The sequence below is a fragment of the Dipodomys spectabilis genome, unplaced genomic scaffold (genome assembly GCF_019054845.1).
Source record: "Dipodomys spectabilis isolate Male_0828 unplaced genomic scaffold, ASM1905484v1 ptg000229l, whole genome shotgun sequence".
Taxonomy (NCBI): Eukaryota; Metazoa; Chordata; class Mammalia; order Rodentia; family Heteromyidae; genus Dipodomys; species Dipodomys spectabilis.
Genome location: NW_024870906.1, coordinates 58704 through 81951, shown reverse-complemented (window position 1 = coordinate 81951; position 23248 = coordinate 58704). Strand labels below are relative to the sequence as shown.

The 23248-nt window shown below is 46.6% G+C and overlaps 1 protein-coding gene across 1 annotated transcript in view; it reads left to right on the top strand.

The window, feature by feature from the left end:
* The window catches only part of Elp3 (elongator acetyltransferase complex subunit 3), a 54007-nt gene extending 32605 nt beyond the window's left edge, over positions 1-21402 (top strand). Inside the window, exons 12-15 of the mRNA XM_042697850.1 lie at positions 979-1044; positions 2645-2872; positions 4194-4275; positions 21218-21402. Coding sequence (XP_042553784.1) covers positions 979-1044; positions 2645-2872; positions 4194-4275; positions 21218-21294 — 453 coding nt within the window. The 3' untranslated portion in view covers positions 21295-21402. The remainder of the gene's footprint in view (positions 1-978; positions 1045-2644; positions 2873-4193; positions 4276-21217) is intronic.
* Positions 21403-23248: the final 1846 nt, after the last annotated feature.

Below are 23248 nucleotides of genomic sequence, written 5' to 3'. Positions count from 1 at the left end.
GCTGGTTTCTGGGGTGTGAAAATAGGTTTGCTTTTTTGCAGAACTGGATACTGAACTCTTTTTAAAAAAATGGAATTCCATACATATGTAGCAATTCTTCATAAATACATTAGTAGTGTTACTTGCACGGCTATCAAATGTTTAGAGTGATTTTTTTTTTCCTCATTGGTAAAAATGGCAAAAGTCTGAAAATAATGTTTCCGATGCACTCTACAGGAAAATTTATACCATAGGACATAAAACGGAATAGTGTAAGGATTTTATATAAACACTAGGCTGCAGAGCATGCATAACTGGGCACTGTGAGGGTTGCATATTAGATGTCTGGCCAGGCAGACCAGGCATTGCCCTGGCATTGTCTGGAGGCAGCTTTGTGCCGCTGGGGATAGGCAAAAGGCCATTTGTAATTGGGGTTCAGTTGGTTTACTATTTGACTTTAGCCTCCTTCCTTACTTCCTTTGTTCTTTCATTCTTTTTCTTCCTCTCGTCTTTTCTTTTACAATGCCTTTCTCTGCAAAAACATCTTTAACATGCATCTTTGACATGTCTAAAATGATACCAATAAGATAACACTAAAAGTACATTAACTGCCATAAAATAGTGAAAGTTTAAAAAATGTAGGAATTTTCTTTTGCTCTTCTCTGCACATAGTTTTGGATTATACTTTCAGATAGTTATATCCTCTGGGCAAACCTATTTTCTGGCTTTATGACTCATAATCTCTTCCCTCCCCTCCAGATCATATTATATGTTGGTCTCTTGAATTCTAAATTTATTTGAAAGGCAAAACAGCACAGCTTTGTAAGTTTTCATTCTGCTTTCTTCCACTCTCAAATTTATTAAAGACAGACTCCTTTAAATGTTCAGTTTTTAATGTCAACATAAATTGTGTTCAAACTCAATTTTGAGCCCAGCATTTAAATAAAAGAATGATTTAAATGAACATTGAATTTCCACTTCAATTTTTTTTTTTGACAGTGTCGAGATGTAAGAACCCGAGAAGTTGGAATACAAGAAATTCATCACAAAGTACGGCCATATCAGGTCAGTTTCACTTAAACCTTTGCCAAATCTGCACTCCCACCTTACAGATCAGACCGAGCCCAAGAAGTGAACAAGTAACTCAACAGAGCAGAGTAATTAGGAAGTAGATACAGGTATCAAGCCAGGAAACCAAGTGTGCAGGTAACTGAATGGGAAGAGAACCAGGTTAGGAAAAACAGGTGTGCTCACTCTTGCAGTGTTAGAAATGTTCTGCAATCTCAGCTGCTCAGTGTAGAAGCCATCAGTGCCATGCTGACCACCCTACACTTGGAATATGAAGGGCTTCGTTGTGACGTGATTGATTACCTTTTGGTGGAGTGCAACTTTCAGATATTTGTCCAGTGGTGATAATCAGATGCATAAACAGCACTTATTCCCAGGTTTCCACAGAAATGAAGGGTGATGTTCTAAGACATTCATTCTATATAGGGACATAATTTCACTTTTTATACCTATAATGTCTCTAACTACATGACAAATTAAGTGTGGGATGTAAGTCATAAAATTCCATTTGAAGCTGGCCACCTGTGGTTCACGCCTGTAATCCTAGCTACTCAGAAGGCAGAGTTCTGAGAAACACACTTCAGAAACAGCCCTAGCAGACAAATCTTTTAAGATTTATGTGCAAATAACAAGCCAAAGGTTAACAGCAGAGTCATGGCTCAAGGATAAAGCATCAGCCATAAGCAGAAAGGCATGAGACCTTGAATTCAAGCCCTTGTACCAGCCAGCACACACAAAAAGAATCCCACATCAGAAAGGCTGGACTAAGATGATCTTTGCTTGCATTAATAAATCTACTCTTAGCATGAATTGTGTATGTTATTGATATTTTACACATCTGGGACCTTTTGAAAGGAAAGAGTAGACCCAACAGAGTTTACTGTTTTACAGAATTCTTATGCAATCCAGGTACTGGGCAAACATGAAATTGAAAAGAAAAATGTTGGTTTGAATTGTTGAGTGCACTAGGGTATCATGTGACCATTTAGGGACTGTGTTGTTATGTCCATATCTAAATGTCATTGTGCAAGGCCATTTGCACAATGGCTTAAAGAGTTAAAGATCTATAAAAGTTGCTACCACAAAAAATCTACCTTCCAGTAATTAGATTTTCAAGATCCCAATGGGATAACCATACTTGCTAAATCCTGTCCAGGAACTGGGGGTCAGCACCTCATTCTCCAGCCCCTACACAGGCTTTAGTGGAAGACTTAGAGACTAGAAAATGAAACCATTCAACACTGGGGACCAAAAGCAGTGCCCCTAAGAGCTATGCATGGCACAGAATCTGTAGATCTTAACGGAAGATCAAAGATTAAATACATTCACTGAGTTGGATAGCTGGAAGAATCTCAAGGTTAATTAAGTTCAAATATTTGAAAAAAAATCATTCTCCATTTATAATAGTCCATGAACAAGACCTGAACCTTCATTTAATCTTAGTGCTATTTGAGAGGAGACAAGTAAAAAGAAACTTAATTAGTGATGATTCATTCTGGGTTCCTAACTGTGAGTGTTAGCTTAGATAAATACATACAATTATAAAAGTGAACTTCTTTAATTTTGAAAAGTATTTTTGTGGCTTTTTATTCAACAGGTTGAATTGGTAAGGAGAGACTATGTTGCAAATGGTGGCTGGGAAACGTTTTTGTCCTATGAAGATCCTGATCAGGACATTCTGATTGGCCTCCTGCGATTACGGAAGTGTTCAGAGGAGACTTTCCGCTTTGAGTTGGGCGGTGGTGTTTCCATAGTTCGAGAGCTGCATGTCTATGGGAGTGTGGTTCCCGTGAGCAGCCGGGATCCTACAAAATTTCAGCATCAGGTAGCCTATATTCTACTCATATTTGTTTTCTAATTAATGAGAAGGGGAATAAGAAGCAGAGAAGGGAGAAAAGGAAGTATTAAAAGCAAAGAATCTGGGGTGGGGAGGAGAGAGGGGTATATGTGTTTTCTTTTCTTTTTTTTGGGGGGGGGGTCCGGAAGTGGGGCCTGAACTCTGGGCTTGGGCGCTGTCCCTCAGCTCTTCAGCTCAAGGCTAGCGCTCTACCACTTGAGCCACAGTGCCACTTCCAGCTTTTTTCTTATGTGGTGCTGAGGAATTGAACCCAGGGCCTCAAGCATGCAAGGCACGCGCTCTACCACTGAGCCACCTTCCCAACCCATGTGTATGTTTTCTTATACTAGGTCTTACATTTAGGGCCTGGGCACTGTCCTTCATCATTTTTCTCTCAGGGCTTGTGCTCTACCTCTTGAACCATAGCTCCACTTACGGCTTTTTGGTGGTTTTGTGGAGATAAGTCTCACAGACTTTCCGTCCCAATCTGTGACAGATGTCAGCCTTGTAAGTAGTTAGGCTTTCTGGCATGAACCATGGGCACCCAGCTAGAAGAACTCGAATTTTAATTTTTTAGAGGTGTTTGCTCTCTCTATTGCTCCCTTTGATGAATAATGGGGGCCGAGCAAGCAACAAACCGATTTGGCCATGTTGAATATCACAGAATACATGAAGTTGCTGCTGTAGAAAGTCATCTGGTACTGGCGATTTTGTATGGGTCAACTTACTATGAATCAGATGATGGCATGAAAGCACCTTTGAAATATTAAAGCACTTCTGAAGTGTAAGTTGTTACTTGTCTGAGAATCCTATTCTAAGCCCAACCAACCTAAAATTAGCAACATACCTTTTGAAATTCAGGAAAATGTGTTCAAAGCACTCATGGCAGCTCTCAGATAGGCCCCCATTTTGATGATCTAACAATCTTGCCTAGTTCTGAACCCTTCTAGAAAGTACACTGTGGCTGTAATAAATGAAAGACTGCAGCCCCAGACTCTGTCCCTTGGAGACTGCCTAGAACTGTCCTGTCGAGCGGCGCCAGGCATGAGTTCCCCCTCGCTCGAGTGCATTGCTCTCACCACTGGAGACCTTGCGGGCACTCTTATTGGAAAGTTAAACCTCACTTACTAGTCAGTGCCAATGTACTTTTAGTATAATTGTGCGGCTTCTTTATCCTTTCTCCTAAGCAGATTTGTGTTGCTCTTTTTAACAGGTTTTAGGAACCACTAAATTATAGCCTTGTTTTATGGGCCTCATTTAATGGAGTTCCTTCCCTTCTAACCCCCAACCCGTTTGTTGTTCCTTCCAGGGCTTTGGCATGCTGCTGATGGAGGAGGCAGAAAGAATAGCTCGAGAAGAACACGGATCTGGGAAAATAGCTGTTATATCAGGTAACAAGTGGGGGGGCTGCGTTCATGATTCACTCACATCCTGGACTTGGTACCACAAGGAAGTTGTCTGCCCTCAGGAATTTCATACCCCATTTATGATCAGATTGGACAGGCTGAGCAGGGAAGGACTTGTGCTCAGACACTCAGGAGCTTCCTCAAAGCAGTTGGGTAGAGAAGAGCTTTCAGCAGCACCCACCGCCGCAGGCCCAGGCCCTCTTTATACCTCTTCTTCACCGCCTGTCACCAGGGGCATCGTGGTCAGCTGCTCCCTGTGCCTTGCACCCCGTTAACCTTGTCCAGGGAAGTAGAATTTGATTGTAGTAACCCAAGGAAAATGTAAATAACAGACTGTCGCCATCATCAGGCGACATTCAGATCATTCATGTTCACCTCAGTTGCCAATGCAAGATGTTACAGACAGAGTTCCTGCTCTCAGCACTGCTCTCGTTGCCTCTGCTCCTGGGGGAAAGCTTCTGTCTGCACACAACCTTCTTTAGGTCCCTGGCTGGGTCTGAAAATTAAACTGGCAAAGACAAATGAAGAGAGGAGCAGTATACAGGTGGATTTAGTAGAAATTATGCAACACACAGTTCCTTCCTAAGGAAAGGAAGAGCCAAAAAAGATTAAACATGGAGTTTAACCTCCAACTAGGTTGGAGGAGGAATGGAAAAATACGATAGGGAAGAGGAGTCTAAGCCAAGGGGGTAAGTATGGTGAGGAACCTAGCAAAGCCTGGAGTTCAGATTCCTCTTGGAGTCCTGTGTCGGAGAGTAAGGGTGTTCCTTTGCACCAGGAAGCGGGGCGGAGGCGCCTGCTTCCAAGGACAAAGGGAGAGGAAGGGGAGGGCCCTTCCTGTTCTCACTGTGTCCTTAGATTCCTCCAGCTTCTGTCAAGTGCCTGTTGTGGGTAGCACGTCCTGAATACCTCTAGGAGCTTCTCATTCCTTCCCTAGGACAGAATATACCCGCGGGAGTGGGCATGAAAAGGAAATTCTGGTGTGTTTGGAACAGAAAATGTATATACCTGGGCTGGGAAGGTGGCTCAGTGGTAGAGTGCTTGCCTTGCATGCATGAGGCCCTGGGTTCGATTTCTCAGCACCACATAAGCAGAAAAGGCCAGAAGTGGTGCTGTAGCTCAAGTGGTAGAACGCTAGCCTTGAGCTAAAAAGTTGAGAGACACCTCCCAGGCCCCACAGCCGACCAAAAAAAAAAAAAGTGTATACCTTTTTGCACCTCTACTCCCAGGCTGGCCTTGAACTTTTGATCCTCCTGCCTCAGTCTCCCACGTTTCTGGGATTACAGGTGTATGCCATCGTACCTGGCTGTTGCTCCTATTCTTTGACATTGTATCCCTATATTTTTTAAAAAAAGCTAATTCCCAGTGCAAAGGTAAGTGGTGAAAGCCAGGATCAAAGTTAGGTTGTTTCTCCCCAGCATTTGTTTGTTTTCCATTAGATTACAGCATTCCAAATGCTTAACCACATCTTCTGAGAAGATAGTCTTCTCTAAAACTAATGATTGAAATGAGGTTAAAAAGAAAAAAAAAATTGCCAATCATTAAATCAATACCCATGCCCAGGTCTTAATGATTATAATTATGGAACTGTAATCACACAGGTCCACTTCATCATTTAGTCTGGCTATGTTTTTTTTTTTTCTTAACTATCTAGCCTTATGCATTTTTCTCTCATCTTTTTGTTTATTTGTTTTGCCCGTCCTGGGGGTTGAACTCAGGGCCTGGACACTGGCCTGTAAGCCTCTTGGTGCTCAAGGCTAGCACTCTACCCTTGAGCCACACACAGCACCAATTCTGGATCTTTTTGAGTGGTTTATTGGAAGTAAGAGTTTCAAGGACTTTCCTGCATGGTCTGGCTTCAAACCATGATCCTTAGATCTCAGCCGTCTTAATAGGATTTCAGGCGTCTTAATAGGATTTCAGGCGGGAGCCACTAGCATTGGGCTTCAGAGTAGCAAGGTGTTAGTACTCTCTAACCTTCCTGGCTAAGGCAGTGTGCTAACTCCACCCCCTGGCAGCACCACACTCCCAGAGCCTCAATATACAGTCACGTGATTTTTTTTTTTTTTGTATCTATGACACCCTAATCAGTTTTTAAAACAAGAGCATCCATCACTGCCCAACATGATTTCATCCTCCTTGCTGCCACCTCTCTCTCTGCAGAAATGAGGCATGCAGGCCTCTGCCTCGCCTGAGGTCGTGTCCAATTGCTTGAGAGAGCCTCCGCGCCTGCTTTCTGAGCAGGGCGTCTCTAAGTGGAAATCAGCATCTGTCCTCTTGCCAGCTTTTTGTCATAATCTAAATGATAGCTCAATTTTAGATCATCTGCATGGAGAATTTGAAAAATAACAAGAGGCATGGTCAGAATAACAGAGAAGAAACCTTCTCCTTGTCAGCTGATATAGCAAGTCTGCTGCTCTGTGTACAGGATCTTGCTTTTGTCCAGTGGGTTCTATGTCCCTGGAAGGTATTCTTGGAACTAAAGTGAGTGGACTTTTTCCTTTTGTCTTGTGGAGAAACGACACACAAAGCATTATTTCCTGTCCCTTCTAGCTTGGATATCATTGCTGTCTGTAGGGATGTAGGGCCTTGGCTTTCTGTTTGACTCAAGTACTAGTCACTCTTCATCAAACCACTAACAGTATTTGCTCAGTGGAGGGTGCATTCATTCCTCCATGTTAGCAATATGACACCGTTCTGTGTTTCTGAATCAGATACCTGAGCTCTCTGTTACTCAGAACCTGGGGGGGGGGGGGGGGGGCGTAGATATGAAGTGTTCATTACTGTAACACATTTTAAATGTGTTTTTCTTCCACGTGTGTTCACCTTGCCTTTGGCTATTCTGATTGAAGCACAGGATGTGTGTCAGCATGTACATGTGTTTTCATTGGGTTTTGTAAAAAAGTTGTTCTCTGCATGTTGGTCATTAGAATGAAAATCTCTATGCTAGAACTGGTGTGTGGGGACTGCATTTTTGTCAACAGCACTGCACCAGCTGTGGCTTACAAAGAGAGACGGTGGCCAGTGTGGGTAGGCAGGGAGCCATGGTTTCCTGTATGTCAGTAGCTCCCCTGGTGATCTCCATGGACCTTTATATGCTTATTACACATAACTCTATGCCAGATAGAGGTGGCTCATACCTGTACTCTAAGTTACTCAGGAAGCTGAGCTCTGAGAAGCTTGGGTTTAGAGCCAACCTCAAGCAATACTCATATCTCCAATTAACCAGCAAAATGCCAAACTGGAGGTGTGGTTCACGTGGTAGGTTACCCAGCTATAAATAAAACTGCCAAGCAAGAGCACCAGGCCCTGTGTTCCATTAACAGTCTATGCGTGCGCGCGCACACACACGCACACACACACACACACAAAGGTAATTAGCTCATCTTTACAGTTCTATCTAGAATTCAGTTCCTTGGGGCATTTGCTTTTTGAGTTCTCAGCATCTATGCTTTACTGGTCATCTTTCTGTAGGTTCTCTTCTGACACTGTAGGAGAAGGCCTCACTGCAGTCTGCAGACTCTGTAGACGCTGCCATGACCGTGGGCACACATTGTCATTGGTCACAGTGGGGTGATGACACCTCGCCCTTGGTTTGGAGAGCCATCCCGTGCCCTGGGCATGTAGGCTTTGCTGTAAGAAGTCCTGTGCAGCGCTAGTGTAGACACCCCGTCCTGGCATGACGAGAAGAGGAAGAGACAGAGTCATTCATCATCTCAGTTACCCTGGCTCTTAAGAGTGATGCACTTGCGTAGATTTTTTTCCCTCAATTACATTCTGAATCATCATGACTTCCCTTCATCTTGCAAGCAGATTTTCTCCATTATTTAGATTGATGAACTTTGATTCTGCCTTTAGACTATATTATTAACTGCATGGTAGATTTGATTTGCGTCACAAGTCAGAAAGCTCTTGTGTATTTTCATTTTCCTTAAAATGGACTTGGGTTTTTTTTTTATTTGTGTTACTTATCAAGAGGTGTACGCTGTATTTTTTTTTATAAACTACAGCTACATGAGAAAAATGAGAAGTTCCTTGTTTATCAAAGTCAGATGAAGTGCTTTCTTAGAAAGAGAAGCTCTTCAGTTTATTCTCTTTTAAGTATATAATTTGCCTTTGTAAACTTTTTAACATTACCTATCAACTTTAAATGTTTCAGCTATTAAACAAGGCAAAAATAAAGGCGCTAGCCTAACCAAAATTACTATCTGTGTCATAGGGGCTCAGAGCAGGGGAAGGAGACATTTGGCCACCTTCCAGGACAGGTTGGCTTTGTGGGCGGCAGGCAGGACAGCAACGCCTCACCCGCTGGCTGTCCTCCACTGCAGAGAACCAGCTTCCCCTCCTCAGACGCCACAGTTTCTCACTCGGGACTGATTGCTCCAGAGTAAGAAAATAAAAAGGGTAATCCATGTTACAAAAACAACCAGCTTATGAAATAGTGTGTAGGCAGGAAATAACCATTAATTGTTGTCGAATTTCAAAGTAATTAATTAGTCCCTTTTAAGTGTAAGTGTTTTAGTATCTTTTACCAACACACATGTGTTTAAGATTAGCAAATTGTCTACTTAAAAACCGTAATGTTTATTCAAACGATAGATCAGCATGCTTTCCTTCAAATAGGTCAGAATAAAGCCATTTTTTCTCCTCCCTGTATAGTGGAACAGGGAAAAGAATTACACTGTGAAGTATAGAAGCTAGCCACAACATTTGAAATACCATCACTAATAATCACCATGGAAACAAGACCTCTGACGTCACACTGCCTATACCATCTCCAAAAGGGCAGCTATAACTGACAAGAGCCACTATTGAAAAGCCATTTAACACCCCTTACAGACTGGGGTTTTTTTCCTTTTGGCAATTTTGGCCAGGTATCAGATTTAATCATGTTACTGTTTCAATTTGCCAAGCTAATTGCTATGCAGTAAGACGAACAGCTATTCCCTCTGCTCCCCTCCTACCTTCGTCATAAGCAGTAGTCTATTTGTGTTCTTTCAAGTAGAAAATTAATATGGCCATTGGCCAAGAATTGTCCAAGGCTGATAGATTACACAGTGATGGTGAGAAACGAGAAAAATGTCTGAATGGTTGATGACAGAAATCACTGAAGTCAGAGGCTGATAGCCATTTTGTTGAAATTCATTAAAAAAGCCCAAGAAGAGAAACAGAGAGAAATTTAAATGCAGAGTGGTTAAACAAGTCACTGTAAAAATGAGACCCATCTTACTCATGCTCCTCCGAGCTATGTGGCCCTACCGCCCTTCTTAAGTCCCCAGTTGTTTCGGTGCCCTGTATATATAGTCCAGTATGGTCTCCTAGGACTGAGACTAATGACCTTGTGTCCCAGAGCCACTGATGAATAAAATCATTCATGGGCAAGAAGTAGGAGTTGCATAGTTTCCTTAAACTGCAAACAGACCCCAGAAACTTGCCTATATTTCAGGCTACTACCTTTGTCCCTCGGTTTCAGGTAAAGGTTTTATTCTTTGCACTATAATCTAGTTGAAAGAAGGGTACATTTACAGTTGGGTCTGTCTGATAATGGATTCATAATCCTTACTAAAGAGCCTAGGAAAGCTTTTCTTCATAATGGCGTGGTTCTTCGCTAATGGACGCAGGAAGCCTGCCAAATGCAAACCAGTTTGGGCCCCATGTGTGAGTTAATACAGGACTTGTCAGAAAGGACAGGGAAAGATTGCATTCATTTTGTGCTCTCTCCTTCACCCTTTTATGTCATTTGTCTTTTTGGTAAATTACTTCTTAAGCATCCCCTAATTAAATGCGTGTTTCCTGGGTTCTGTGTATTCCTCTGTTCTATTTTGATGTTCTAACAGTGGTCAGACATGTTTGATTTTTGAAAGTTGTCATTTTTGTAGACAATAGGCATGACATAAAGCATTGCTTTCCTACATGAACTCCTAATTTCAGCATTATTAATCAGGCTAGCATGGGTGCCACAGAATGCTACTTTGCTGAGTAACAAATGAGCTCAGTGTTTGCTAATTGGTATCTGCGCTGCAGCTCGGCTGTAGAGGCATTGGTGCATAGTTCCTCTCAGGCTTCTTTGGCCCCTGGCTTAGCATTTACTCATTTGTAGATGAGTCAGATACAAGTTTGCAGCACTCGGCATGTCGAGGGCATTAAAGCCTACCTCCCCGGGCATCCCATGACTGTTGAGTGGTGCATCTTTCCCGAACAGGCCACGGGTTGGTTTAGATCTTGTAGACATATTAGTTTTAGTGGTTTCCTCATCAGAAGCTGGTTATACTGACTGGCGGTGGGGTGTTGACACTTGAAGACCATCATCTGGCAAGGACAGAGCCACACAGCTAGCCTTGTTTCAGAAACAGGCACCGTAGAGTTCTGAAGGCTCGACTTGCTCACACGGATAACCACGCAAGGAGACCTCCATACCTCTCCTGGTCGTGGTCCACTTAGTTTACAGATATTGGGAATAATGATTGTATGCTTTGGCTTAGAAGGGATAGGACTGGCTTATGTCTTCTCTGGGTTTGGTTTGGTTTTTTCCCCTGCCTTTTAGGTCTGTCGTCTTTGAGACTCCCAACGATAGATCCATGCTGATGTGTACAGTGTTTCCCTATTGTCCTATAGCTCTTTCTTTTTCATTTGTTTAGCTCCCTGAGCATATTTAATAGAGTTGATTGAATGTCATTGACGGGTAATCTCAGGGCTTCCTCAGACACCATTTCTATCAAATTATTTTTCCTGTGAATGAGCCATCGTTAACTATTTCTTTGTGTACTTTCCAAAGTTTCTACAATCATCCACTTAATCTGTTGACGTTTTCCATACTGGGTTGTTTTCGTTTTTGTTTTTGTTTTTGCAGAATCTGTATTCTTTGATCTATGTGGTCAGTGAAAATTCAGTTTTTGCCTCCCTGGCCAGCCTGTGACCTGACAGGTCTCTTATTTGTATGTTTCCTCTAATCTTCCAATAGATTTCACCAGGAAAGCCAGTGCTGCCAGAGGGTTCCATAGCAAAGGCAGGTGTCTGTACTAGCCTCTTCAGGGACCAATAATAAACACCCCAGCCTGGAGTTTCTGGAGGACGAGGCCTTACAGATGCCCCCGGCCAGCCATCTCTGTGGTGTGACAGCGCTGAGGAATGGGGTGGCAGGCCGGGGTCTGAGCATGCTGTTCTCTGAGCAGAGTTCAGCGGCCTCTCCTTGCGTCAACAGCCACTTAGAGTCCAGCATTCCAAAATAGGTGATTCTGGTTGGTTTTTCTAGCTTAATGGTTAGTTCCCTGGAGGAACTGATTGCTGGAACTTCCTTCTTTGCCATTTTCCCTCTTAAAGTCAATTCTCGAAGGAACTGTCAACAGAAGGGATCCCTCTTTTTCTACCAGGGTACCAGGTAGCTTTGAGGCACACTAATGGTTTGAGGCATAAGCAAAGTGGTGGCAATGATCTGTGCCTTCGACACCGTCTATGCTGATGGAGACGGCACCACTCTACCTGGAGTCAGATGGTGTGGGCCTCCTGTGTCACACTCCCTCTGAAGAAGCAGCTTTCTAAGAACCACTAGGTAATCAGGCCACTGGCATAGCCCATCTGCAAGTTGCCGTAGTAGCTTCTAGGCAGATTCCCCATACCTCCTTTATAAGTTGCTTTTATTCTTGGTTCATGTTAACTGTATTATTATTTTCGTAAAGCCCTTCCAAAATGGGTAGAGGAACTCCGAGGTTGCCAGGGAGCAGCGCCTCCAGAATCATGGAGGAGCAGGTATTAATGACTTGCACTATCCAGCTCCTTTGAAGAGTGAAAATTGCTTGTGGGTAACCTTCATCAGCTTTGTAAGATTTTTTTTTTTTTAACAGAATAGGCAATAAATTATCTCAAAGATTTAGGGTCATTGAGTTAATTGGTTCATTTTGAATGTTCAGAATAAAAAGCCTTTCCCAACTTCTGTGTCCATGTACACAATTGAAGAGTGAAATATTGCCTCCTTCTCGAAGATCAATGAGATGTAATAAGGTTTCATTTCAGTATAGCAAGTGCATGAAACTAATGAATTTTTTTCCCTATATTAATGCTACTAGGCATACAACACTCAATAAATAGTTGATTTATTGAACCAAAAATAATTAAAAATACAGTTTCTTTAATATGTTTTTATTTTACTGATTTTTTTTTTCATTAAATGATCATGAATCATCATCTCAGTCTTTTGTGTCTAATAAAAAGACTGGTGATTCAGGTTTCAGAAGATTTAACATATTTTTTTCTCTCTCCCTTTCTAAATTTGGCTGTGGGAGTCTGATGTGGGCTCAAGTTGAGTTCAGTCCTGTAGCACATTACTGGAGGCAAAGGGTGGTTTGTGATTCACAGCAGAAGTAGCCAAGGACCGACCGCACCCCTAGATACCTGATTGATCGTCCTGTGTCAGCGTGAAGAACATCTAAAGTTCTGCGCCAAAGCTTCTCTTTCCTTGAGGAATTACAGGAGATGAAGCCTTTTCCGTTGTCAAGCTGCTCATACACACTCAGCAAATGCTTGATTAGCTGAACTCCCTTCATTAGTCTTCCTCCACTAAATCACAGTTCAAGCCCATCGGACTCTTTTGGTGTCCAGCTAAAATCACAACCCAAGTACTCCTGTTTTATTTTTGTATTGCTTAATTGAAGAATTAATGAATGAGTGAAGAATTGCTTAATTTCCCCCATTTAAACAAGTATTCACATAGTTTCAATTACTTAAAACTAATTTTAAGTTTTTAATTCTCTGTAAAGTAAGATTAACAGGCAAGCCTAAATATGAAACAAATAATTACAGGCGTCACTCCATCCACCTCTGTGACAGATGCAGTAGACTGAGTGATTTACAAACAATATTTACTTCTTATAGTTCTAGAAGTCAGAAAATCCAAGCTGGAAGCACCGGCAAATTGGTGCCTTGTGAGGTCCATTCTCCAGAGATGAGTGTCTCTTCACATGACACAAAGCAACACGGACAGACAGGCTGCCTCGTGTCTTCTCTAAGAGGACTGCTTCCAGCCTCCTTTTTCAGGGAATCCTGAGGATTCCCCCTTCAATCCCTAACAACCCCCAAAAGGCCTCATGTCTAATACTGTTCCACTGGAGATTATGTGTCAGCATGAATTTGGGGGTAGAGGGAACATTCCAGCCACAGCTCTGTGACCTCTCACAAGCAGCATCCAAGAGCGAGCTTCCCATCCCGCCATCGTTCTCCCGGCCTCCTCTGTCTCAGAATCCCAACTGTTTTGGATTCCTTATTCTTCTTTATATCTTCCCATCTAGTTACATGTCCTTTAGGTATATCATTTGGTATTGTTTTAATTTTCAAATTGTGTGTGTGTGTGTGTGTGTGTGTGTATGTGTGTGTGTGTAATCCTGGCTACTTTTCCTCACAGTTACTGTAAGACACAGTCACATTATGGTAGTCTGAATACTTCATTCATTCTGATTGATATGTAGCGTTCATTATGCAGATATCCTACATATCTGTCTTCCTGTTGCTTGATATGTGGGTAGTTTCAGCTTAGGCTTTAATGTGCCTGTGTATGTGTATGGGACATTTGAGCCTATATTTTGATGGAAGATAGCATAGGGGTCCACATTCTAGATACCCACATTTATTCTTTCTTCCTCTCAGCCTGACATAAATAACGCTTATGTTTTTAATAATTTTTTTCAGTTGAAGCATTTAAATTTTTATCCATGTGTTCTCGCTGTCTCTGGCTGAAGGGTTAATCGTGATCGCTTAGATATGTTACTGTTCTGCGTCCTCTGGGATCCAGCTTCCCTCATTCTGCCAACTTGAGCCTCACCCCACCCCACCTCCACTCTGCGTTGTAGTCCTTGTCACTTGTAGAATGGTGACCACAGTTTATCTAGTTGTTCCTGAAGACTTCCTCCCCCGTAATTCTCCATTTATGAGCCCTACCTGCTTGAGGTTTTACTGCCTGCCTTTGTTACCTGGCCATTTTCTGTTTGTCACGGAGTCCTATTGAAGTGGAAGGCAGTCACTGTGTTGATGTATCACAGGACCTTGGAAACTGGACCCAGATACAAAAGGTGAATGTGATGGAGACAGGTGAAGTCCTCTGTGGGAAAGTGGCGCAGGGAAGCCGGGGCACATGCCCCAATCCCAGGGCCTGGGTGGTCGCCCGGGGCCAGGTCTGCATGGCGGTCTGCTTCCGGTAGTGTGCACCGATGGCGAGTCTCCTGGGATGAGTGCGGTCTTGTTAGGATTTCAGCAGGTCGGTGTTCGCAGAGCGTGTGCTCTCGCAGGCATCGCCAGCACACATTTACATACTCAGAAACGGTCGTCTCTCCTTCTCGCTTTGTACGGCCGAGTCACTCAACTATCACGCCGTTCTCTTTTCTTTAATGGAGTTAGTCAGAATCACAAGCTCAGTATCATTCGGGTTCATTTCCTGCTCTTGGTTTATTTTCTCTTTTAAAGGAAAAGTGGGCTTATTTTCAGCGTGGGAAGGCTTTGCTCTGGTGTTGCGTTTACCCCCTTATGAGGATTAAAGAGCTCCATTCCGGAGGGTTCTGGCCCACCTTGGAGGGCCCGCCAGGCTCTGGCCCACTTGGGGGCAGGAGGAAGGAGGGGTGTTCTCTTTGCCTGCTGCTCCCTAAAGTGGAGTCCAAGCAGAACTTATATCCGGGTTTTTGCGAAAGCCTCTGGACTCCAAGTCGAGAGACTTCGGAGGCCAGCAGCTGTTGGCAGCCAGCCTGGGAGGTCGCCCATGGGAAAGGGGCTTCGCACCGAGAGCAGCACCTTGTCCTGTGCGGGAAGAGAGCCTGGTCTCCGCTCCGTCTCCGCCTCCGCTCCGCCTCCCCAGGTATACACTGCCTCAGGAGAGCACCACTGACGGCACTGTGCCAGCCTGATCTGTCATCAAGGCACACACACACACACAATTTATTTTCTTCTCCCAAAAGAGGACACGAGCTGGGGCAGAAGACAAAGCCAGAAGGTGAGCACAGAGGCCGCTCTTAGAGCCAAAACCTCAGAATACTGCTCTGGACTCTTTCTCATCTTGTCATCACCAGAGCTGGCAGCGTGGTGACACGGATGAAAGATTGACCATGCCTGTGGAATAGGAGGGAAGGTCCCGTGGCACCGGTGACTCAGGTGGGAAGGAAGGAGGCGAGCAGGTGGCGGTGCCCTCCCCACTCTCGGCAGCCGTGGGCTGCCCGAGGATCCCCACAAAGCTCTTCAGTCCCCGCTCGTTCCCAGCACGGGGACGTGCCAGCATCCCACACAGGCCACGGGGTGGGAACGCAGTCCTCGCAGAGCCACCTGCGCCTGTCCTCGGGGAGCAGGCAGCGGCAGCCGGGCCGGGCTGCGCGGCCGGTCAGCGCGCCGGCTGACGTCAGTGCTGGCTGACTAATGAAGGCAAGTTACTGTGATGGAGGGCCTTCCAGGAGCCCTACTGAGCAGGCCTGGAGAGCAAACAGGAGCCGAGTGGGCTTCACCCAGCCAGGCAGTGGCATGTCCCTCCCTCGCTGGCCACGACGGGCCTGAGGCCAGGATGCCCCGCAGATGTGGACACGTCTCACATTCAAGACAGGAGAGGAAGGCCCGAGCGCAGGTGGCTCACGCCTCTGATAGATCCGAAGATCACAGTTCAGAGCCGGCCCATGCAGACGAATCTGCCAGATTCTTCCTGCCGGTTAGCCAACAAAATAGCCAGATTGGATGTATGACTTGAGCAAAAAAAGCTAAGCGAGAGCAAGAGGCCCTGAGGAGAAGTCCAGCACCGGCACCCACGCAGAAAGAAACAAGCAGCACAAAACCGGGGAGGTGGGGGGAGGAGAGGCGAGCCCTGTGAAGTTGTTGAGGTGAGGAGAGGAGAGCCTGAGGTGCAACTGGCCGGAAGTCAAGCCAGCTCCCACACACTTGAAGCTGCTCTGCGGCCCCCATAGCTTTGTCTCGGGGCTGCTGCTTGTCACGAAAACAAGCGAGCTGGGTAGAAAGGCCCGAGTTCCTCTCAAGTTTTCTGGTAGTCTCTAGGGCACACCCCTTGTATAAAGGCAAAAGCATGAGCCCCCAGAGCCACCCGCCTGGGCAGTGGGGACACTCTCCATCACTGACTTTAGGTTACCTGAGGACCCTCGCCTGCCTCTCACCTGCCGCTGCCGCTGCTGCTGCTGCATGCGGTGACAGCAAAGGTTGATGGCATGGTATGTTTGTGTTTAGTGTTGTCCTGGGGCTTGAACTCAAGGCTTACGCACTGTCCCTGAGTTTTTTTTGCCCAAGGCTAGTGCTCTGCCAGTTGAGCCACTGCTCCACTTCTGGCTTTTTGGTGTTGAATAGTCAATAAGAATTTCGTGGACTTTTCTGCCCAAACCACGATCCTCAGATCTCGGCCTCCTGAGTAGCTAGGATTGCACGTGTGAACCACCAACACCCGACTATAAAATGCTTTTAAAAGTAAAATATTTTGCCCAACTGTACGTTTTCAGTCTGAACATCAAACTGGTTTTGGTTTGACAGTGTATAAAAAGCAAAATCGCATGTGCTGCCAGGCCTGCGCTGAGGTGTGCAGGAGCTGGGAGCCCCGAATCCTCACGGGCGCCGTGGGGGGGGGGAGGCAGGGCGATGGGGCCCTCCCCTCTGCTTCTGTGTGCCTGACTCCACAGTAAGCTGTGCACAATGGCGCTCATTGCTTAAAATTACAAATGGGAGTGGGTCTTTGCATGGCTGCCAGACAACACTGAAATGTTGGCCAAATATATTTCTGAAGACTTAGGGGCAGTTTTTATTAGAGATAATAGTATAAATCAGAAAGCTGTGTCCCAGTCTCCCAGCGGACAAGGTAGGATGCATTGTGAGGTTACCTGCCGGCCGCCATGCCTCTCCCTGTCAGCTACTCAGGACGCTGAGGTCAGAGGTCAGCCAGCCCCAGCAGGAGAGCTCCATGAGACTCTTAACACCACTCAAGCCCTGAAAAGCTGGGAGTGGAGCTGTGACTCAAGTGGTAGAGCACAAAAGCTCAGGGATAGCACCTAGGCCCCGAGTTCAAGGACCAGGATGGCACAAAAAAGTCAGGCTTCCTGTCTGGCACCTAACATGGTACCCAGTGTTTAACTTGTGTATAATCTGCAGTCATTGCAGATTCTGTAATAATAAGCCCTAGCGATGGAGACTTGGCTTTAGAGATAGAAACTTGATTTCCTAAGAGGGGAGGCAGACATGAAGGTAGATGGAGCTCCGTGTGGTCTCTACCTTCCCCCTGCACCCAGAGGCTGGAAATTCTGGCTTATCTGTGGGTAGGCGGGTCCTGCAGCGCCTCCTGTTGGTCGTGGTGTCTGCACCAGGCCTGGAGGACCATGGAGTGGGCCTTGCAACACTGGAAGAACACCGTTTGAGTTGGGCTGTGGGGTTGTTTCCTGCCTTCCCCTCCCCCCCTCCTCCCCATCCTCTGTGATAGGATCCCAGTCACAAGTAGTTCCTCCTCCTCTATGCCATGCTCTGGCAGAGGAAGTCATTCCCACTCAACGAAAAGCAGCTCCCTCTGCACAAGAAGCATTTTCTACTTAGAATGAATGAGTCAAGCACAGAACTTCCTATTTGTACTCTTTAGAAAGAAGCAGCACTGTTTAGGAATCATACCGTTTGAGTTCTGGCCACGTGGACGTGTCTGTGATGCGCCGTGTGTGATCCATTGATCCAGTAGATCTATAATGGCTTCTTGCTGCTGCTTTCGTCCTACCCCTGCCCGTTCCTCCGAATTCCTTCCACAAACTGAACTCTTAGAACTCATCCAAATACCTACTAAAACAATGCTTCCCTTTTGGTCCGGTCGTGGGGCCTGAAATGTGGGCCTGGGCGCTGTCTCTCAACTCTTCAGCTCAAGGCTAGCACTCTTCCACTTGAGCCACAGTGCCACTTCTGGCTTTTTTTCTGCTTATGTGGTGCTGAGGAATTGAACCCAGGGCCTCATGCATGCAAGGCAAGCGCTCTACCACTGAGCCACCTTCCCAGCCCTTGCGATTTTTTTTTTATTAAGATACAACTCAAATGCAGTAAGTCATGGCACTTTATGTAGATAGCCTGATGAAGATTTTCATCTGTATATTCCCACTTCTAGTTTCAGAGCCTTGAAAAGCTCTCGACCCTTGAGCCCCTATCATCTTTCAGATACAAGCTGTATTTTCCCTGTGTCGGAGGTTTTGTAAAAACAAATGTTCTGTATTTGATTCCTTCCACACAAAATTGGTCTGTACAGTTTGTTCATATTGATGCATGTAGCTGTGGGGCTTTTCACTGCTATGTCATATTTCTTTGTGTGAACACATCACAGTTTATCCGTTCTACTGCCTGTGGCTCTTGGGATTGTTTCTTGTTTGTGGATAGTGTTACTAGCATGTCTTGTGTTGGACATGAGCGTTTCTCTGCTCAGTGTAACTGCACAGTTGCAGGGTATGCCTGTGTGTCTGGACTTTTGGGGATACTGTAGATGATAAGCAGTTCCACACTTCCAAGGGGTTTGAGTCCCTTCTTGTATTTATTAAGTCTGAGCTGCTACTCAAATCCATTTTATCTTTCCCTTGCGCTACCCTAAGCCACATCAAACAGAAGTAGTGATTATAACACACACAGAAATGGAGGTATACAATGGTGATTGGTCCTCAGATTGAAAGGAAATGCTTGGCTCGGGTGGTAAAGCACCTGCCCTGCAAACATGAGGTTCTGGGTTCAACCCCAGGTTCTTTGTGGGAAAAAAAAAACAAGGACATTCTCAGGCCAGGTGTGGAAGTACACACCTTTAATTCCAGCTCCTGAGGAGGCAGAGGGGTATAACGAACTTGAGACCAGCCAGGGCCATGAGCCAGCCCTTACAGGACAGGATCAGAGATTTTCATCTCATCTGAAATGTCTAAAATGAAGCACAAAAGGGCTGGGGGCAAGGCTCAGCTGGTAGAGCACTTACCTAGTAGGTACAAGCTCCTGGATTCGGTCCCCACTACCACACAAAATAATAACAACAACAACAAGGACGTCTGCTGATCTTTCATCTGCTAGCTCAGTTCTCCACCACATCAGCTCAAGTTCCATTTTCATAACATTTAAGCCTCTTGAAGTGGGCAAGAGGCAAAACAAGGTGCGCAATCGTATTCCTAAATTGAGTGTCGAGACTAGAGACTGGGATAAAGCGTTTGGCTTGTTGCCGGAACTTGTTTTTTGGAGAGAGATTGAGCCCAGGGCCTGCTGCTCTCAAGACCAGTGCTCCCCATGCGAGCTCCGCGCGGGCTGCCCGCCCACACCCTGCCTTCCACCGAGTTGAGTCGGTGCATGTTGGGCTCAGTACACATCTCCAGAAACCAGAGTTGCACATGCTCCACAGACCTGCCTGTTGGAGGGGAGGCAGGCTGGCAGCCACGGCCCGTCTCGGGGAGCATGCCACCTTGCAGCTTCGGCAGGAGGAGGCGTGGACACTGTCCACAGGAAGTCGAGTCTGGGAGTGTTCCCAGCCGAGGAAGTGGGGGAGGAGGGGTCGTGATCACAGGCATGAACAAGAATCCAAGCCAGACACACCCAGGGAATTGAAAATGCAGTGCACTAGAGTCGTGTGGAAGGGAAGAGAAGCAAAAAGTAAGGCTAGAAGTGTAATCAGCACCAGACCACACGCCACTTTGGAATAGTATCTGTAGCAATCCGCCAGCATCTCTGAGGAATCAGCCTTATCAGCCTCCCCACTACCATCCATTTACATCCCAGCTTCCAGATCGAGAAGTGGTCCCGGGAAGAGAGGGATTGCTGCCCCGCAACGCCGGCCTCCGGGCCCGTGTGTGCCGGCCCCGAGCCGGACTTTGTCCTGGGAGGTCAGCTGCTTAGATGTGGTGGGCATTGTTCAGGGTGGTGTTTCTCAAGCTTGTCGCATTCAGATCCCGTGAAGAAAACCCATTTCCATGGGCCGTGAATACTGACTTAAATCCACCTGTGTTCCTTAATATTGAGACATAATTAGGGATTTGTTATTGGTTTCCGTCCCTGGTTCCTGGAGTTCCTAAAAGCTTTTGTGGGCTCTGTGGCAGGGCCTGGTCACCAGCAGGACAAAGCCATGCTAAGGGACAAAGCCACTGACCTTTGGGAGAGACTGGAGGAGCCAGAGGTTGACTTGATTGATTGTACTTAGGTGGTGACACCTCTGTAACAATCCCCAGGAGACAATCCCCAGGGAGTGTTCTGGCTTGACATGTCAATTGCAGGGGTGAGCACACCGAGCCCCTCAGACACAGAAATTTGGCATCTGAGACCCTTTCATGCCTCACCCTGAGTACTTTGTCTGTGTTCTTCATCATATCCTTTATTTAATAAACCAGAACACAGTAAGTAAACGTTTGCCCTCGTTCTACGACCCTTGCGGTAAGTTTCTCATCGGAGGAGGAGTCGGGAGAACCCACGCTGTTGTACAGAACAGTGGGTGCGTGACGTTGGCCCAGGCTCGGGCCCCCTTAACCGCTGCTGTCTGCTGTGTCTTTGAGTTGGGAGTGTGAGAGGTGAGCGACACTGTAGGAGACTCCAGTCCACAGAGAACAGGAGAATTGGCAGAAACCCCAGCTTGCTCTTCTCAAGTCACGTGCTCCTGTGAATCCAGGCCACTCCAGCAAACCCACTTCCCTGGCAACAGCAAAGAGGGAGAGAACTCCACACCGCTGTGCCCTGGGAGCTGGACCTTGCTCCTCACCCTTCCCCGAACCCTGCGTCACGGGCTTCCTTCCTCCCCTCACTCTCCTGTTGTCTGCAAAGTACCAGCAATCATATGGCAACAAGTCAGCATAACAGACACATCCCAGGCTTAGGAAGACCCCAGTAGGAGTCGAATTTGGTCTAGGAATAGGAGCAGGAGGGGCTCTGTGGCTGACTCTAGAGGGTATACATTTAAGCTGATGAAGTGCTTTTGTCCATTTTGGCTTTTCTGCAGGGGTTGGCACCAGGAATTACTACAGGAAGATTGGCTACAGATTGCAAGGCCCATACATGGTGAAGATGCTCAGGTAACAGCTACCTCTACGCAGCATCCTCTGTGGCGAAGGACAGACTCTCCATGTCTGGCATTGAGCAGAGAGGCCAGACCTACGCTGTGCACCGGCAGGGAGCACGCCTCATCCCGCAGCTGCAGAGTCTGGAAAACACTTCCACAGTCAGGCTGGGCACCTGCTGATGGAGCCCGGGACCCCTCTCCTGTGTGCACCCACAGCGTCCCTTAAATCATGTAACCCATTTCTAAATTCTACATGAGAGCTGCAGGTGACTTTTGGGGGCTCAAACAGACAGCATTCTGATGCAAGAGTCTCCTGACTGTCGCTGGTGGCAGCCTCAGGCAGAGCATGACACACTGGGACACAAATCAGGTCGAAACCAACAAAGGCAGTCACGCTGAAATCCCATCCACATTCGCCTGCGACTTAAGCACGCGAGCTTTGGTTTTAATCAACAGCGTTCTGGTTTCTGTACTGGTGTTTCGGGAGCACGCAGTGGTGGGAGAAGCGTCAGCTGTGGGTGGTGGCGTGGGACACAGCTGTCCCCAGGCTCCTGTGTGTCACATGTGGTCACGCCTTCCCACATGCTCAGCCACGGTGCCCGGAAGGACCAGGCCATCCAGCACCCATCCCGAGCCGGGCACAGCCCAGCTCGCCTGGCCACAGCCTGCATGGCCCTGGTTAAGACTCCACCACAAAACCAGAGCCTGCGTGTACATTGTTGAAGGAGGATGCTGGTGTGTGTTAAATGCAGACAGGTAACTCGTGTGTGAAGGCAGAAGTGGGGTAAACAGGGCCAGATCTAAAACTAGGAAAAAGCAGTTTTCACAGAGTTCACCCATAGACCAGCCTCAGCCCTTCTGCGCGGCCAGCGGAGGCCCAGCGACGGGAGCGGGCGGCCCACCGTGGCCCACTCGTGTCCTGCGGCCCCTCAGTTTGCTCAGCAGAGCTCATTCCTCTGTGTGGTCTGAAAATAAAATCTTTAGCATAGAAAACATGGTGCACTCGTGCTGGTTTGGTGGTGCTTCCGTTGTTTTTCTCTCCCTGACAGTGCAGGGGCGTTTGTCATGAGTTTACAGGTTTCAGTTGCCAACCGTGACGCCGATTTCCCCCAGGGTACCGTTTCCCATTTCATGACCGTGAAAAGCGTGTAGCAGTGGCTTTCTTATGGGTGCACGGCAGCGCTCCACAAGTGTGCGTTAGGGAATTTAGCTACTTCTCAATTAGCCATCCCCCCCCCACAAAAATAAAACCATTTAACCAACAAAGCATATGCCCCCTGCGCCAGCCCGGCCAACTCCGGCGTCTCGGGCTCCACCTGCCCCTGTTTACCTGAATGGATGGAAATGTGCCATGAAGCTGAGAGAGACATGTTCAGATGATGTTTAAACATTTTAAAAGACCATAACTTAGCTTTAAAAAGAAGTTGATGAAAGCTGTGGCTCAAGTGGTAGAGCACTTGCCTTGAGCTGAAGAGCTCAGGGACAGCGCCCAGGCCCAGAGTTCAGGCCCCACGACCATCCAAAAAGAGAGAAGAGAAGTTGCTGAGGAGCCTGCACTGGTCCCTTGGATCTCAGTTCTGGATTCATCCTGTGCTCGTCTTGGGCTTCAGGATGTCCTCTGCTGGTCATCCCCCGCCCACCGTGGCGCCAGTCTCCTGGGCTTTGCAGACCTGCCGAAGTTGCCAAACTCCATCGGAGGACAAGCGTGCCATTGCCAGGTGCCTCAGCTTCTCTTCTGGCCAGACTAGTCCTTCCCAGACCTCTGCTGCTCTGGCTCAGGGCCACCTACCAAGTCCAGCCTGGCCCAAGCCTTCCAGCTCCACGTGAAACCATTAAGGTGTCTTGTGTCTGACCTGTGCTGAATGAGGCCTTATGAACAGCTGCCTTGAGCTCAGTCAGGTGGTGCTGCTTCTGGTTCAGCTTTTGACTAAATTACAGGCCATGTTAAAAAAAAAAAAAAAGGCAGACTGA